The sequence below is a fragment of the Hyperolius riggenbachi genome, chromosome 5 (genome assembly GCF_040937935.1).
Source record: "Hyperolius riggenbachi isolate aHypRig1 chromosome 5, aHypRig1.pri, whole genome shotgun sequence".
Taxonomy (NCBI): Eukaryota; Metazoa; Chordata; class Amphibia; order Anura; family Hyperoliidae; genus Hyperolius; species Hyperolius riggenbachi.
In genome coordinates, this window is record NC_090650.1 from 375,843,330 (window position 1) to 375,859,451 (window position 16,122).

Genomic DNA, 16,122 nt, shown 5'->3' on the forward strand with positions numbered 1-16,122 from the left:
CCTCAATGTACATGCCATCCCGAGCACTACAACGTGCAGAGAAATGAAGTGGTTTTCTGCTTAATCTACTCATGAAAGATACTGAAAAGGTCTCTTACTCAGTTTTGTGGGTGTCAATCTTGTGGAAAAGCTCGCTCAGCTCCTCTGCACTTAGGATTCCATCAGCAAAGTACGCCTTGAATTCTTCAAAGGACAGTTTCCCATCATCTGCAATCACAAGAAAGAGGCTGAGAGAGGCAGGAGAACTGTCTATTTGTATGAAAAAAAGCATCTCCTTCATCTATATAAAATCAAAGGCTGCATTCCCCCCCCCCCCCCCCCCCCCCCCCCAAAAAAAAAAAAATATCTGTGTTGTGTATGATTCATGCTATGTGAGAAAAATCCACATGTATCTATCAGTAACAAAATTTTACAATGATAATGAAATATATTTCATAACACAGCTATAGAAGCTTATATGACAGGATTGGTTACTCTATGAATTATAAGAAGACAGCCTATAACGTGGGCAGGAGCCTATGTAAAGAAAACAGCGCCAATGGCAAACACTGTGTGAGGTGATGAGGGGGCCACAACCGCCAAATATTTTTAGCTATAGTCTCAACTTAACATGATTGTATCCAAGTTGAAGTGTAGTGTGACCTGTTAGAATGAAGTATGGTAACAGGTCACGGTATAAATGTCCCACCAAATAATAGGACTTGAGAAATGAGAAGTGGCTACTGGCTACCTTTGGAAAACAATCACAGAGACAATGGAAGCCCAAATGGTGTAATATTTTCTATTAAAGGGGAAAATTAAATGGTATAGGAGGGTACGGACGAGGGAGGGAAACCAACCAATTGAGTACAGAGTCCACCACTATACTACAGTCGCTCTCTCAAGGACAAAAAGCTGGAACCTCTCACCTAAACCAGCTGGCAGGAGGACACCCTCCTCTGAGGTATCCATAAAATACTGTAAAATCCCTAAAATAGGAAAAATGAGAAATGGATTACTTTAGAGATGACAGGGATATAGGATAGTTTTCTATTTTTTTGCACTAGGCAACACATTGCATGAGCATGTACATCTCGTTTTGAAGCGGCCAATGCCAGTCTACTTTCCTAACTGGCACTGATATTTGGCCTGATGAAGAGAGCTGTACATGCTCATAAAATGCATTGTCTAGTACAAATAAACTTCTGTTCTTATCTTCTATCCTCGTCATCTCTGAGGTAAGTCATCTCTTATTTTATTTTCTATTTTCTTTTTCTTTTTCAGAATCTCAGATAAATCAAAGCAATTGATGCAGCCCAGCTAAAATAACAGGCTTCATCACCATGCTCATTACGCTGGGCTTTGCGCTCTCATCATGGCCTCATAAATATAATAAATAATTAAGAAAGGTCAATTAAACCATAAAGTAAATGGCTAATCCCAAAAATAAAGTGAGAGGAGAAAAGAAAGAAAAAGAAAGGAAAGAGAGGAGAAAAGGGAAAAAAAGAGTAGAGAATGCAACCAGCATCAGATATTTAGCATTGCTAATTGCTCAGTCCTTTCTTATATTTTAAGGCAAAAATGTATATAACTTCGACCATCTTAAATTTCTTAAGATTCTTCTATGTTGTAAGAAGCCAGCTCTGAATCCCATGGATCAAAAAGGTTAGTTAGCCGCCACCAATCATCTTTGTTGGGTAACACTTTTGTGCCCCACTTTTTGACTATTAGTTTTCTAGAAACTAGTGTACATACAGTATGTATAAGAAATCGGGATTGAAGTTAGAAAAGGTAGTCATATCGAACCCAAAAAGAGCCATCCCTCCATTTAAGGAGATATCATATTTCCTCAGAGAACCTAAAGAGCCCTTGATAGCTTTCCAAAATTTACCTAGGGAGGATTTTAATCCCAGCAGCAGAATGACCCTAAGCATACTAAATACATACTAAAACAACATTTGAGTCGTTAAACTGGAAACGTGTTGGAATGGACTAGAGAAAGTCCAGATTTCAATCAAAAAAAGAATCTAATTAGGCTTGAAGATTGCTGTTCACAAGCGAAAACCATCAACATTAGGGAGCTTGAGGAGTTTTCCCTTGATAAATGGGCAAACATCCCAGTCTTGTGCTGAAACCATTACAAAGGTTCATTGGGTTTGTGAACTACTATCACAAATTTATTCGCAACTTCTCCACTATAATTGCCCCCTTGACAAATATGACCAAGAAAGGAGCCCGATCCCTCTTGTCAGAATCTCATATTAATGCAGAGAAATGATGATCTCCCTAGCCATACTGTGTCCAAATATTTGAAATGGTTTGCAGATAAATTGAGTGAATTTCAAGATTAGTGAGTACGAGCAGAAACAGAATTAAGTTGTGTAATTTACAGTATTATTGTTGGAAGTGAGCTGTTTATTTCTACAAGGTTAAGAATGAGATAGTATTTAAGAGATGTTCACATGTTATGCAATATTGTTGTGTTAGTAAGATCAACCGTCTAAGGTCAAGATATACACTGCTTAAGCTAAGCCTATTTTATACGCAAGATGTTAATCACATAGTGTTCACACATAGCTAATAAACTGATCAATAATATACACTTTATTTCAGATTGTATAAAAACAGTTAGGCCATGAGCCTTGTGTAGGCCATTACCTCTTATAACCATAGGGGGCATCTCTTGTGCCTACTACTACCACTTATAACCACAAGGGGCCTCTATAGAACTCTATCTAAAAATAAAAATGAAATCATACCTGTATTTATAGAGATGTTATAAACAATTAAGTCATAGTTTGGAAATTCCCTTATATCATTTCTTGGGAGAAATTCTCTATAAAAAGAGAGTTTTCAGGCTGTATATTTATTCATTGCCTGATGCCCTAGCTGATTGAACGACGTTTATCCTTCTCACAGACATGATTCTGAAACCCAAGAGAGGTAATATGCAATTATTCTTGGTGAATTCTTTGACAATTAGTCTATGCAAAAGTTAAAGACTTGTCTTTTTAAACTTCAGCAGTTTTTTGAGTTTTGGATAACTTTTTTCTATGCTATAAGTTTTACTATTTAAACGCAATTGCCAGCTTAGAAACAATTATCAAGCTTTGATGGATTAAGATATATCTACTTTAAGTTCTTCATATAAGAATAGAACTTCATATATCATTTTTTAAGGATAAAGCTATATTGTGTGTAACATACACTGTTCAATCTCGAGACAATAATAATCGGTGAAGGATAAAAGCTACAGCAGAATATTTGCTATATTGGAATGGACTCTTTTAACTAAAGGAACTTTGAAAATGTATTTTTGGATGAAAATGTATTCTTGGAGAATTGACAACAACTGGAGAGATGTATATTCCTGTATATAAATGCTTTATCTATTTTTCTTAACAAGATAATTTTATAAAATTCAACAGCTGAGTGTTGCGTTTTTCTTTCAGAGGTAAATCTGTTAACCTATAAATATTCTGTTTATAGTGAGCACGCACCCACTTCTGTCTAATTTTGGTTATGACGCTTTAAAGGCTGGTCCTTTACTGAGTTGGTAATCATTTTAAAGAGAACCAGAGATGAAGCAACCTCATGTATTTTACCTTATAAATCAGTGGGAACATGACAGTAAACACCTAATCTGCTCTTTGTTACATTGTTCTCTGTTTAATTTGCCTGTTATCACCTCTAAGATAAGAATCCCGACTAAGCAGTCGGTCTGGCTTTGCTACAGAATAATTATAGCTGAGACTGTGTTCTTTGCTGTCTTCAAGTCCAAGCCTGCCCCCTGCTGGCTTTGCTCAGGAATCATTATAGCTGAGTCATTATAGCAAAGCCAGACTAAATGCTCAGTCCGGGATTCTTATCTCAGCTAGATAACAGACACTTTTAGCAGTGAGGATGGAACAGAGAGCATGGTAAATGTTTTCTCTAATGTTCCCACTAATTTCTATGGTAAAATACACAAGGGTGCTTCGTCTCTGGTTCACTTTAAGCAGATATCGATCAGATATTTGACACTCTCACTGGTCAGTTGAGGCTTCCCAGGCTTTCCAGTCACTCAAAAAAGCGTTTTGTTCTGCCCCCGTCCTCATGCATGCCAATGTCCTCCGACCATCTATTGTTGAAGTTGACACGTCAGAGATAGGAGTAGGTGCTGTCCTGTCTCAGTACTCCGGTCATCGAGAACGCCTGCACCCTTGTGCGTTCTTCTCACGGAAGTTCAGTTCGGCAGAGAGAAATTACGACATTGGCAATAGAGAGTTGCTGGCAGTTAAGAAGGCTTTTGAGGAATGGAGGCATTGGCTGGAGGGGGCAGAACACACCATTACAGTATACACAGATCACAAAAATCTGAAATACATAGAAGGAGCTAAAAGACTGAACCCCAGGAAGGCACGCTGGGCTTTGTTTTTTTTTTCCCGCTTCCGGTTTATCATAATATATAAGCCTGGGAGCAAGAACATCAAAGCCGATGCGTTATCTAGATGTTTTGATCCTATAGATTCTGTATCTACCGCTCCTTCTAACATTCTTCCTGAGCATATTGTTATTTCAGCAAACGAGTTATCAGTTGATCTGTCAAAATCGTTGGCCCAGTTTCAGGCAGAGGCCCCGTCAGGGAAACCCCCTGAACGACTGTTTGTCCTGTTACACTTACGGTTATCTGTACTTCAGCAATACCATTGCAATAAAGTGGCAGTTCATCCAGATGTAACCAGAACATTGGATTTACTCCAACAGCATTTCTGGTGGCCCTCTATTAAAGTTGATTGTAAGGAATTTGTGTGAGCTTGCACGGTCTGTGCTAGAAGCAAAGCAGCCAGGAATGCCCCTGCTGGTACGCTTCAACCATTGCCGATTCCTAGTTCTCCCTGAACGCATATTTCTATGGACTTTATCGTAGATCTCCCTGCGTCCCAGGCAAAGACTGTCATCTGGGTTGTGGTACCGACCCTGCCTGTTGACCATTCTCATTATCTGTACTCAGTGTTAGTGCTGCCTTCTACTGACATTGTCTGTAGATGTATCCCGTTTAGGGAACGTCTGATATTTGTCTGTCTGCTAGTGCTCGCACACTAGCAGATCATTACACTTACTAATTCATTATATCTGTACTATGAGAGAGGAATAAGAGTGAGAGGCAATGGTTTGTTACCACTATTTAAAGCTAATATTGAGGTGATCATCACCAGCATAGCACAAATGAGGGGCTAATGTAACAGATAAAAGAGGAGGACCCTGGATGGGACCCTTTGGTCCATGGAACAAAGTGAGGACACACATTTGTCATCCCGTTACCATTCAATTGCTAGCCTCTGTCTTTGGTAGGAGTATTTGAGTTTAAAGCGCACCTGAGGTGATGTGTGACATGATGAGATAGACAAGCGTATGTACAGTGCCAAGAACACAAATAACGTTCTCCTTTTTCTGCCTGAAAATGTTAATTATTTTAGGCATGCAAATTACAGTTTCTCTCCAGTCGGCACCTAGTTACCCTATAGTACTCAATAAAAAGAAATTACAGACAAAAAAACTCTTGCTCGGCAGAGAACAGCTTTTGAGTGCAGGGGATAGATAAAAAAAGATCAATAGTTCATATATTTTAGCTCTGGGACACTGAGACTGTGTGAAAGACTGCATCATTCATGTGAGACAATACAACATTAAACCTACATTGTTAGCTTTTAAAAAGAAAACTGTGAGGCTAAAAAAAAATACATTTTAAGGAGTTGGAGGATAAATTGAATTGTTTATTCATCTGTTTATTTTCTTGATGGGTTTCCTTTACGCCCTTTAATAGGACAGTGTATAACAAGACATGTTTTATGTTCTCTTGAAAGACCTTTGAAGCATCAGCCCAATAAAAGTTGTAAAAAAAAATAAATATAAATAAATACAATTGAATGATAGTTCATGATTATTGTCGTCCATACAGCTATACAGCACATGCATTTGCAGTGAGTACAAACTGCTAATAATAGAAAGGATAGTAATAGCAAGGAGCAGTCATCAACCGCATGCAAACAATAGCTAATACTAATGTGTACAATGTAAGCTCTAACTACAAAAAGAAGAAATTAGAGCTTTGTTCACTTAATCTAGGTGAAACAAATACTACACTGAATGCCTTGAAAACGCATCATTTTAATTAGAATTCACGGATCAGAATCTTACATGTGACATCTTTGCTGCAAATGCTATTAGAGCAGCAGAAGGTCCTGCTCTGTCATTATGTATCGGTCTTCAAAGACATACAGATGTATAAATGATGCACAGTTACTTGAATCATGCACAGCATCAAGAAATACAATCTATATCAAAGGGGTTCTTTTGTTTCTCCATTGCTGGTCTGATAATCATTGCTATCAGCAGAAAATGAGGTTTTCATATTTCCAGGGGAATCAGTTGTGGTGTTAAATTGGCTCTTTAACACATTTAATAAAATAAATGTGAGTTATTAAAATAACACATTTATTTTCATTCACTGTATATATATTCAAAACAAACTACTCTGCTGTTTCCTGGGTATTTAGGAAGACTGTATTCCCCAAAACAACATAATTAGGCAGCAAGCCCCCCTCCCCCAAACAACATGAGCAGAATAATCCCACAAATATAATTAGGCACTTTACTCCCCAATAGCATACATGGACAGAGTGCCTCCAAACAACATCATTTGGCAGATCACCTTCAAAAAATATAATTAAGCAGTGCGCCCTCAAACAACATCATTAGGCAGCATGCTCCCTTACAGGACCACTATGATTACAACAAAACTGAAACTGTAAAAAACACGTGATCAAAACATACTATGATAGAAAAAACTGTGGACTGTAAAACATATGTAAACATACATATTCAATACATGTGTTCCTGAATAAAGAGCACTTTAAATGTTTTTCTGATTTAATAGTCATTTCCTATGTATTTCCTTTGCAGTTCACACTTCCAGTAGATATTATTATTCTGATGGCCCTAAACCTCTTCCTCACAGGTTTAGAACTAGTACGTCTCCTTATGGGGGATTCCCAAGGTTTTCTGTATTATTTTCAAAAGTACTCCTTGACAAGAACCTGTATAATACTATTCTGGCTGTTTGACTGTGCTACTGCCATCCATTTAGTGCTTCTGAAAATAACTAAACCTGGAGAGTCCCCCCTGAGGAGATGGACATTTCCAAAACCTATGGGTAAGAAGTTCAAATCCATCACATTCCTAATACCAGCTGTGATAGCCATGTAGGGAAAAAGTTGTTTTAGATGCATTTTATTAGGGGACAAATGTATGTCTTATATGTATGTGTACTTAAACCCCCGCGGTACGAATTTCTCCGTCCCTTTTTTCCCCCCTAAAAAACCAGGGACGGAGAAATCCATACCTTCCGCGCTACCGCCGCTGTCCGCGCTCCCGCCGCTCGTGCGCGCACACCCGCCGCTCGTGCACGCCGCCGCCTGCTCGCACGGAGATCAATGAATGGGAAAATTCATTCCCGTTTGTTGATCTAAGCCCCCGCAATGATCGTGCTGCTTCTATTAGAAACAGCGCGATCATTGTGATCTTCCCAGCCTCTTACTGCTTCCTGTAAGCGTCCGGAAGGACGCTTACAGGTCGCATGTAAACAAACACACTGTGGCCATCTTGTGGCCAAATAGTAAACTACACCCTAAAAGCATTTTACATAAACAAACATTACATTTACACAATAAATTAACTCATTACCTCCCACACTCCCCAATTTTTTTTTTTTTTGTAATTAAAAAAAAAAAATACAATAAAAAAAAAACATAAATAGTTACCTTAGAGAGTGAACTTTTTAAATATTTATGTCAAGAGGGTATAACACTGTTACTTTATAAACTATGGGCTTGTAATTAGGGATGGATGCAAAACTGAAAAAAATGCACCTTTATTTCCAAATAAAATATTGTCGCCAAACATTGTGATAGGGACATAATTTAAATGGTTTTATAACCGGGACAAATGGTTAAATACATTTCATGGGTTTTAATTACAGTAGCATGCTTTATTTAAAAACTATAATGGCCGAAAACTGAAAAGTAATAATTTTTTCCCACATTTTTTCCTATTTTCCCATTAAAACACATTTAGAATAAAATAATTCTTGGCATAATGTCCCACCTAAAGAAAGCCTAATTGGTGGCGAAAAAAACAAGATATAGTTCATTTCATTGGGATAAGTAATAATAAAGTTATAGACGAATTAACCACCCTGGCGTTCTGATTAAATCGCCAGGGTGGCTGCGGGAGGGGTTTTTTTAAATAAAAAAAAAACTATTTCATGCAGCCAACTGAAAGTTGGCTGCATGAAAGCCCACTAGAGGGCGCTCCGGAGGCGATCTTCCGATCGCCTCCGGCGCCCAGAATAAACAAGGAAGGCCGCAATGAGCGGCCTTCCTTGTTTTGCTTATATCGTCGCCATAGCGACGAGCGGAGTGACGTCATCGACGTCAGCCGACGTCCTGACGTCAGCCGCCTCCGATCCAGCCCTTAGCGCTGGCCGGAACTTTTTGTTCCGGCTACGCTGGGCTCAGGCGGCTGGGGGGACCCTCTTTCGCCGCTGCTCGCGGCGAATCGCCGCAGAGCGGCGGCGATCAGGCAGCACACGCGGCTGGCAAAGTGCCGGCTGCGTGTGCTGCTTTTTATTTCATTAAAATCGGCCCAGCAGGGCCTGAGCGGCAGCCGCTGGCGGTGTTGGACGAGCTGAGCTCGTCCAGACCGCTCAGCTGGTTAATGGAAGGAGCGCTGAAAGGTGAAAATTGCTCTGGTGTTCAAGGGGTAAAACCCCTCAGTGGTGAAGTGGTTAAAGCTTTTCATAGTGTTCCTTTGAACAATGCACATAGGCGGCATATACTCCAATTATAATTAGACAACATAGCCTTCCAAACATCTAAATATTGAGATTGGTCCAAAAACAGACTTAAGCAATGTGCCCCCCAAACATAATTAGGCAGTGTGCCCCCAAAACTATTATTAGGCAGTGTGCCTCCAAAACTATTATTAGGCAGTGTGCCCCCAAAACTATTATTAGGCAGTGTGCCCCCAAAACTATTATTAGGCAGTGTGCCCCCCAAACATAATTAGGCAGTGTGCCCCCAAAACTATTATTAGGCAGTGTGCCTCCAAAACTATTATTAGGCAATGTGCCCCCCAAACATAATTAGGCAGTGTGCCCCCAAAACTATTATTAGGCAGTGTGCCTCCAAAACGATTATTAGGCAATGTGCCCCCCAAACATAATTAGACAGTGTGCCTCCAAAACTATTTTTAGGCAGTGTGCCTCCAAAACTATTATTAGGCAGTGTGCCTCCAAAACTATTATTAGGCAGTGTGCCTCCAAAACTAGTATTAGGCAATGTGCCCCCCAAACATAATTAGGCAGTGTGCCCCCAAAACTATTATTAGGCAGTGTGCCTCCAAAACGATTATTAGGCAATGTGCCCCCCAAACATAATTAGACAGTGTGCCTCCAAAACTATTTTTAGGCAGTGTGCCTCCAAAACTATTATTAGGCAGTGTGCCTCCAAAACTATTATTAGGCAGTGTGCCTCCAAAACTATTTTTAGGCAGTGTGCCTCCAAAACTATTATTAGGCAGTGTGCCTCCAAAACTATTATTAGGCAGTGTGCCTCCAAAACTAGTATTAGGCAATGTGCCCCCCAAACATAATTAGGCAGTGTGCCCCCAAAACTATTATTAGGCAGTGTGCCTCCAAAACTATTATTAGGCAATGTGCCCCTCAAGCATAATTAGGCAGTGTGCCTCCAAAACTATTATTAGGCAGTGTGTCTCCAAAACTATTATTAGGCAATGTGCCTCCAAAACTATTATTACGCAGTATGCCTCCCAAACTATTATTAGGCAGTGTGCCTCCAAAACTATTATTAGGCAGTGTGCCTCCAAAAATATAATTAGTCAGTGTGACCTCAGACATAATTAGATAGTGTGTCCCTAAAACATAATTAGGTAGTGTGTCCCCCAAACATACGTAGGCAATGTGATTAGGCAGTGCACCCCAAGAAAATACCTGGACAGTGTGCTTCCAAATATAACTAGGTAGTGTGACCCCAAACATAGGTAGTGTGACCCCAAACATAATTAGGTAGTGTGTGTCCAAACATAATTAGGTAGTGTGACCCCAAACATAATTAGGCAATGTTTCCCTAATAAGTAATTTGGCAGTGTACCCTCAAAATATACTTTGGTAGCGTTCTCCCAAATGTAATGTTCCCCAAATCCTAATTAGGCAGTGTGTCCTCCAAAACATATTTAGACCGAGTACCCCCCTCACATCATTGATGTCCAGTAGTGATGCAAACAATGAGATGCAAACAGTTCTCACTTGATGCCACAGCAGCATTTGATTGATCTGTTGATAGAATGCGTACATTTTCATAAAATTACCATAAAGATTTGCATCAGCTAGTTCATTGTCAATGAAAGCCTCCTTGTTTTCCATCACTACTGGCTGTCTTAAGGTCCATACACACTCTAGATGGATGTTGCCCAATTGGGATTGGGAGCCGATCCCTTGGCGACATTGCTGGGCCAAGACAGTGCAGGCGCATAGTTAGCCTGAAGGCTAACATCATGCTCTGTTGCAATGTAGGGGGGGCAGAGGACCGACTCAGCTGCGCAAGTGTGACATCACACAGCGGGCGGGGCGAGCAGATAGAACAAAAGCTATTGACCATCACTCAGCCAAACTGATCCGCCTTGCAGATCGATAGCCAGGGCTGCTGTACTGACGCCGGATTATTGGCAAAGGCAGTCTTTATTCCCCACCACAGCCATCTTTAATCTAGCGCAGTAGCGTGTGTATAGGCCTTAAAGAGACACTGAAGCGAAAAAAAAATATGATATAATGAATTGGTTGTGTACTATGAATAATTTCTAGAAGATTAGCAGCAAAGAAAATATTCTCATACTTTAATTTTCAGGTATATAGTGTTTTTTCTAACATTGCATTATTCTATAATATGTGCAGATTACACAACACTCAGCATTCAAAATGATTCTTTCAGAGCAGTCTGTGAAGTAATGACCTCTCCTCTAGCAGAGAAAAAGTAAACAGTTCACTTACAGTTGAGATAATAAAAGTCAGATAACAGCCCTCTCCACGACTAACTTAGTCGGAGAGCTTAATGGCTTGTTTGCATAGAGATAACAAGTGGAGTTTCTCAACTCTTCCTGTACTGGAAACAATTAGACTGATGTATCTGATCTTAATGTTTTATTTCTTAGCTGTACTACACATACAAATCATAATATCATAATTTTTTTTTCGCTTCAGTGTCTCTTTAACAGATGTCCTAAGCTACAAATCAAATTTCAGCTCCATTTTCGATTGACAGCTTAAAGAAAAAGACACATCTAATTGATTCCCCTGGGAGCATCTACATTCTTCTATTACAAAAATATTGAGCTCATTGTACTGAACAAACAAAAAAGTTACATCCTATGCGCACCTGAATGCATGAAACTTGTGCAATTTAGCCATTTCTGAAATGATCAGTGATAGATCTTTCTCTCCAATTACTGTTAGCCTTCCAAGCCGCAGGCTAGCTACAGAAGGCATAAATATATCATAGCTCCTCTACAGATATTTGTTTCATATTTAATGCTGTCATGTTCTTACCGTTTTTGTCTGCTCGTCGCAGGATCTGAAAATAAAAGAAAAGAAATTACTATCGGTGTACAAGTGACAGATTTATTAATACCAATTACATTTTATTTGACATTTTTGTCAAACGATCTTGTGCAGGCTGAGAGGGAGCAGCAACTCCTAAATCACCCACAAGGTAATTCTGACTCACTGACAGTACAAGATTGTGAGATGGGATGCTTCATAGATATATAAATTGTATAACAATCTTTCAGACCAGTGTAGCTTGCCTTCTTAAAACAGAAGGCGTTTGCGATAATTCAGCTTTAAAGGACTTACAAGCCCAAATAAAAAAAAAAAAGTAAAGTTAAGTACCTGCCTGAAATTTCAATGCACGGAGGATGCCATCCACGCCCTCCGTGCAGTTCCGCCGGGTCCCCGCAGTTAAATCGTCCCCCCGGGCCGCTCCCGACCCGCAGCCCGGGTCGGCCTCTCCTGCCTCGAGGCCCTAGAGCTCCACAGACGCACTCGCGTCTGTGCGGACTGCGCAACCGCAACCAGCTCAGGCGGCCATTTTGCTAGAGGCAGGAGAGCCTGACCCAGGTTGTGGGGTCGGGAGCGGCCCGGGGGGACGATTTAACTGAGGGGACCCGGTGGAACTGCACGGAGGGCGTGGATGGCATCCTCCGTGCATTCAAATTTCAGGCAGGTACTTAACTTTTTTTTTTATTTGGGCTCGTAAGTCCTTTAAGTGAGTGATTGTAGTCTCCCACAATGCATCACTACTGAATATGCAAATTATCTCTTTATGTCCCTGAAGCCAGGCTTATATCCGGAACCGCTGGAGACCACAATCACTTTTGCTGGGCATACACGGCTCGATTTTGCCGCTCCATTCTTCCGTTCGATCGATTCCCCGCTCGATCCTGCAGGCGATTCTCTTATCTTCCGCTCGTTTTTCTTCTCTTTTTCCATTGTCCTCAATGCAAAATCGAGTGGTGAAATGATCGGGCTGGAGATAAGACGTGTCTGAAATTATCTATTCAGCCATCTAAATGACTCAGAATCGAGCCGTGTATTCCCAATCCCAGCATAACAGCTGAATTATCGCAAATATCTTCTGTTTTAAGAACACAAACTACACTGAGCTTTGGCTTTTCAGTAGGAGGGCTTTTCGGTCTCTTTCAGTCCCCTATACCTTCCTAGTAGTTTTGGGTCACCCCGAGCTGCTTGGTTACTTTGTTGTACTGGTGAGGAGGATCAATAGTTTGAAACAGGCTGTCTGCATGTGGGGTTGATGTGGCTCTGTAAATGTTATAAGCTATAGGCTTGCTACACACCACCAGCCTGGCTTCAGAGGCATAAATAGATACTCTGCATATTCAGTAGGGAGGCATTGTGGGAGACCACAGTCTGAATTATAGCAAATACCTTCTGTTTTAAGAAGGCAAACTACACTGAGCGTTAGCTTTTTAGTTGGAGGGTTTTTCAGTCTCTTTTAGTCCACTATACTTTCCTAGTAGTTTTGGGTCACCCTGAGCTGCTTGGATATTCTGTCAATCTTTCAGATGCCACACCAGGATCATTCCATAGCATTTCTTGCTGATTATGAGCTCTGTGGATCAGACATCACAACTTGGTAAGAATGACTTTCTAGCAAAGGTGGCTAAAGATGTAATGGGGCCCTAGGCAAGGTAGTAGATTTGCCCCCCCCCCCCCCCCCCTTGTGGTCTTTTTGGCAAGCTGAAGTGGAGAGAGGTCAGAGTAGGTGGTAGGTGGGCCCTTTGACATCCACTAGGCCCCAGGCATCTGCCTAGGATGCCCGGTGTATAATCCTGCTCTGCTTTCTAGCGAGCTTATATCACCTTCATGAGGCATACGTGCCCAGTGGTGTAGTCAGCTCCGCTCCAGTTACACATTCAGCCTGATTTACTAAGTAAAAGGGATGCAAATTGAGATCTTATGGCTTAGAATGGGTTTGAATGCTGCCTGACCTGCAATGTATAGAAATCAGAAGACCCCCTGTGATGCTGCATACCAGGAGCTATGATCAGCTACCATTGAAACGATTGGTAATTGGCACATACGCACATGATTCCCTATTGGCTGCTGGACTGGACCTCCTGATGCCTTCATAAGGGACCTGCACTGACTATGAAAAACTGCAGCCTTAAAATTAAAAACTTGACAAAACACTTTTTCCAACTGGACACAGGGTGTAAAAAGTTTTAAAAACGTAAAAAATATATGCTTAAGAATAAATAAATAAAAGAGAAACAAAAAATGTAGTTCTCTCTGTAGAAAGTCCTTAACCCATTATCCTACCATGCAGGTTGGGTGCTGGTTGGAGGACCTAGAGCCAGAAAGCTTACAGCCCAACCTCCTGATCCATAACCAGCCCATACGGTTTTCAACATTGGGGCAGTACCTTGGGAGGAGAGTGTGGAAGATCCAACCCCCTCTCTCCCTCTTCAAGATAACCTGAGGCCGGCTTCACACTGCAGTTTGGTGGCAGCGGTGCGGTGCGCGCCACACAAAACAAACCTTCAGGGTTTACCACGTTAATACGTGGTAATCCCTGTTTGGCATCCGGCCGTGTCCAGATCGGAAGTCATGTAAGTCTATGGTACCGCACGTGTCTTTAAAAAACCTGCATGCGCGGAAGTGTACTTTAGAAATACACTTCTGCGCACGTCAGTGATTGCCCAACAGGAAGTGTCACTTTGATGTCTGCTACCAAGAGCTATGATAAAAGTTGACAGATGTCTGCTACATCTGTCAACTTTTACCAGATGGATATTATGAGTTACAAGTTGGTCAGAGGTGGAGTTTTTTTTTTTTTTCATATAATTTATTTTTTCAACGAAAAAGAGAAAATTACAATCCACTCGCTTGTTACATATACATTCATTTTACAGAAACGAAAAAAAGAATAAAAAAAAAACATATTCCCTAATCCCATCCTCCTCCCATGCCCACAAACATATTCCTTATCACGTCAATATCTTATTGTAAACAATTTCATATCAATTTCCTTCTTTCCCATAACCCTCCTTACATCCCTCCAAGAGGTCCCCTCCTACATCTCCATCATATCCCCATATTCTTTTGTACCCTGAAATTCACTCCATTTCTCCCACTTATCATGAAACCCTTCTAACTTATCTTGTTGTAATGCAATTTGATTCTCCACCCCCTTTACCATATTTACTCTACCAACCCAATCTATAAGGGAGGGAGAACTCTGGCATCTCCATTTAACCGGAATCAAACTCTTAGCTGCAATCAATAATTGAGGCACCAAAGATCTCTTGTACCTACATATTGATGCACACGTTCCATTCAGCAATACTTCCACCGCATCAAGCTTACCCACATCTTCACACACTTTTCCAATACAGTCCAACACATCCTTCCAATACTCTGAAATGACCGAACAATCCCACATCAAGTGCACCAATGTACCCTTTGCCCCACACTCTCTCCAACATCTATCACTAATTCCTTGGTACATTAAAGCCAATTTCTCCAGTGTTATATACCACCTGGTCAATAATTTATTATTAACTTCCTTTACCTTAGAACTTACAGACGTAGCATGAGCTAGAATACAGATCTTCCTCTTTTGACTATTTTCTAATGAGGTGGATGTAACTCCTGGACACTTACTTGATTTACCGAATGCTTTCATCTTTGTGAATTGCAATTTCTTGGTATTTACCGCACAAGTCGGTAATTTTACTGTTGAGTGCGGTAAGAGGTTTAGTGAATTGGCATTTGGTAAGGTGCAAGGGTGTAGCAATAGGGGTTTCAGAGGTAGCCACCGCATCGGGGCCCTTGGGCCAGAGGGGCCCCGAAGGGCCCTCTCTCAACTACAGTATTAGCTCTTGATTGGTCCTGTGCTCATAATAATCACTTCTATAGATACTTTGAATAGAGGTAATTATTAACAAGCTGTTCCCCATCCCCTTCTTGCACCTCTGACACTGTAGTTGCCATTGGCAGGTTTTGGTGCGCCATATCAATTGCTATGTATAGAGTGCTTGGGGGGCCCCATTGTAAAACTTGCATCGGGGCCCACAACTCCTTAGCTACGCCACTGGCTAGGTGATTGGTAAAATCAGCTGTTTCTTGCATTGCCCAGTACAGTAATGCTTAGTGAATTGAGGCCAATGTGTGATATGAAGAAGAAAACTAATTACACAGACATGGGGAAAACGCAGACAATGGCATGTATTCAAATCATTTTTCTCCAGTTTTCTCATACGAGATACTCTTAATTTTTCATATTCTATACAAAATAACTTTTTAGCACAAAAAAAAAAGTATACAAAAAATAAGTAAAAATGTAACATATTTTGGGTATTTTCCTGCCAGATGATGGCGTTAAAAGGACGTTATTGGTAAGTCATGAAAATCCTACCTGTATGAAAATACAGGTGAAAAGTTTTTGAATAGCACCATAGGGGGAAAAGACACAGGCAGCATTAATGAAAGGGGGAAGATAGGGTTGC

General features: G+C 40.7%; 1 protein-coding gene across 1 annotated transcript in view; it reads right to left on the bottom strand.

Annotated features, from left to right (window-relative positions):
- NECAB1 (N-terminal EF-hand calcium binding protein 1) overlaps positions 1 to 16,122 on the bottom strand; it is a 332,817-nt gene that overhangs the window by 282,078 nt on the left and 34,617 nt on the right. Inside the window, exons 2-3 of the mRNA XM_068237605.1 lie at positions 11,642 to 11,666; positions 99 to 207 (exon numbers count right to left, since the gene is read on the bottom strand). Of these exons, the coding sequence (XP_068093706.1) occupies positions 99 to 207; positions 11,642 to 11,666 (134 nt within the window). The remainder of the gene's footprint in view (positions 1 to 98; positions 208 to 11,641; positions 11,667 to 16,122) is intronic.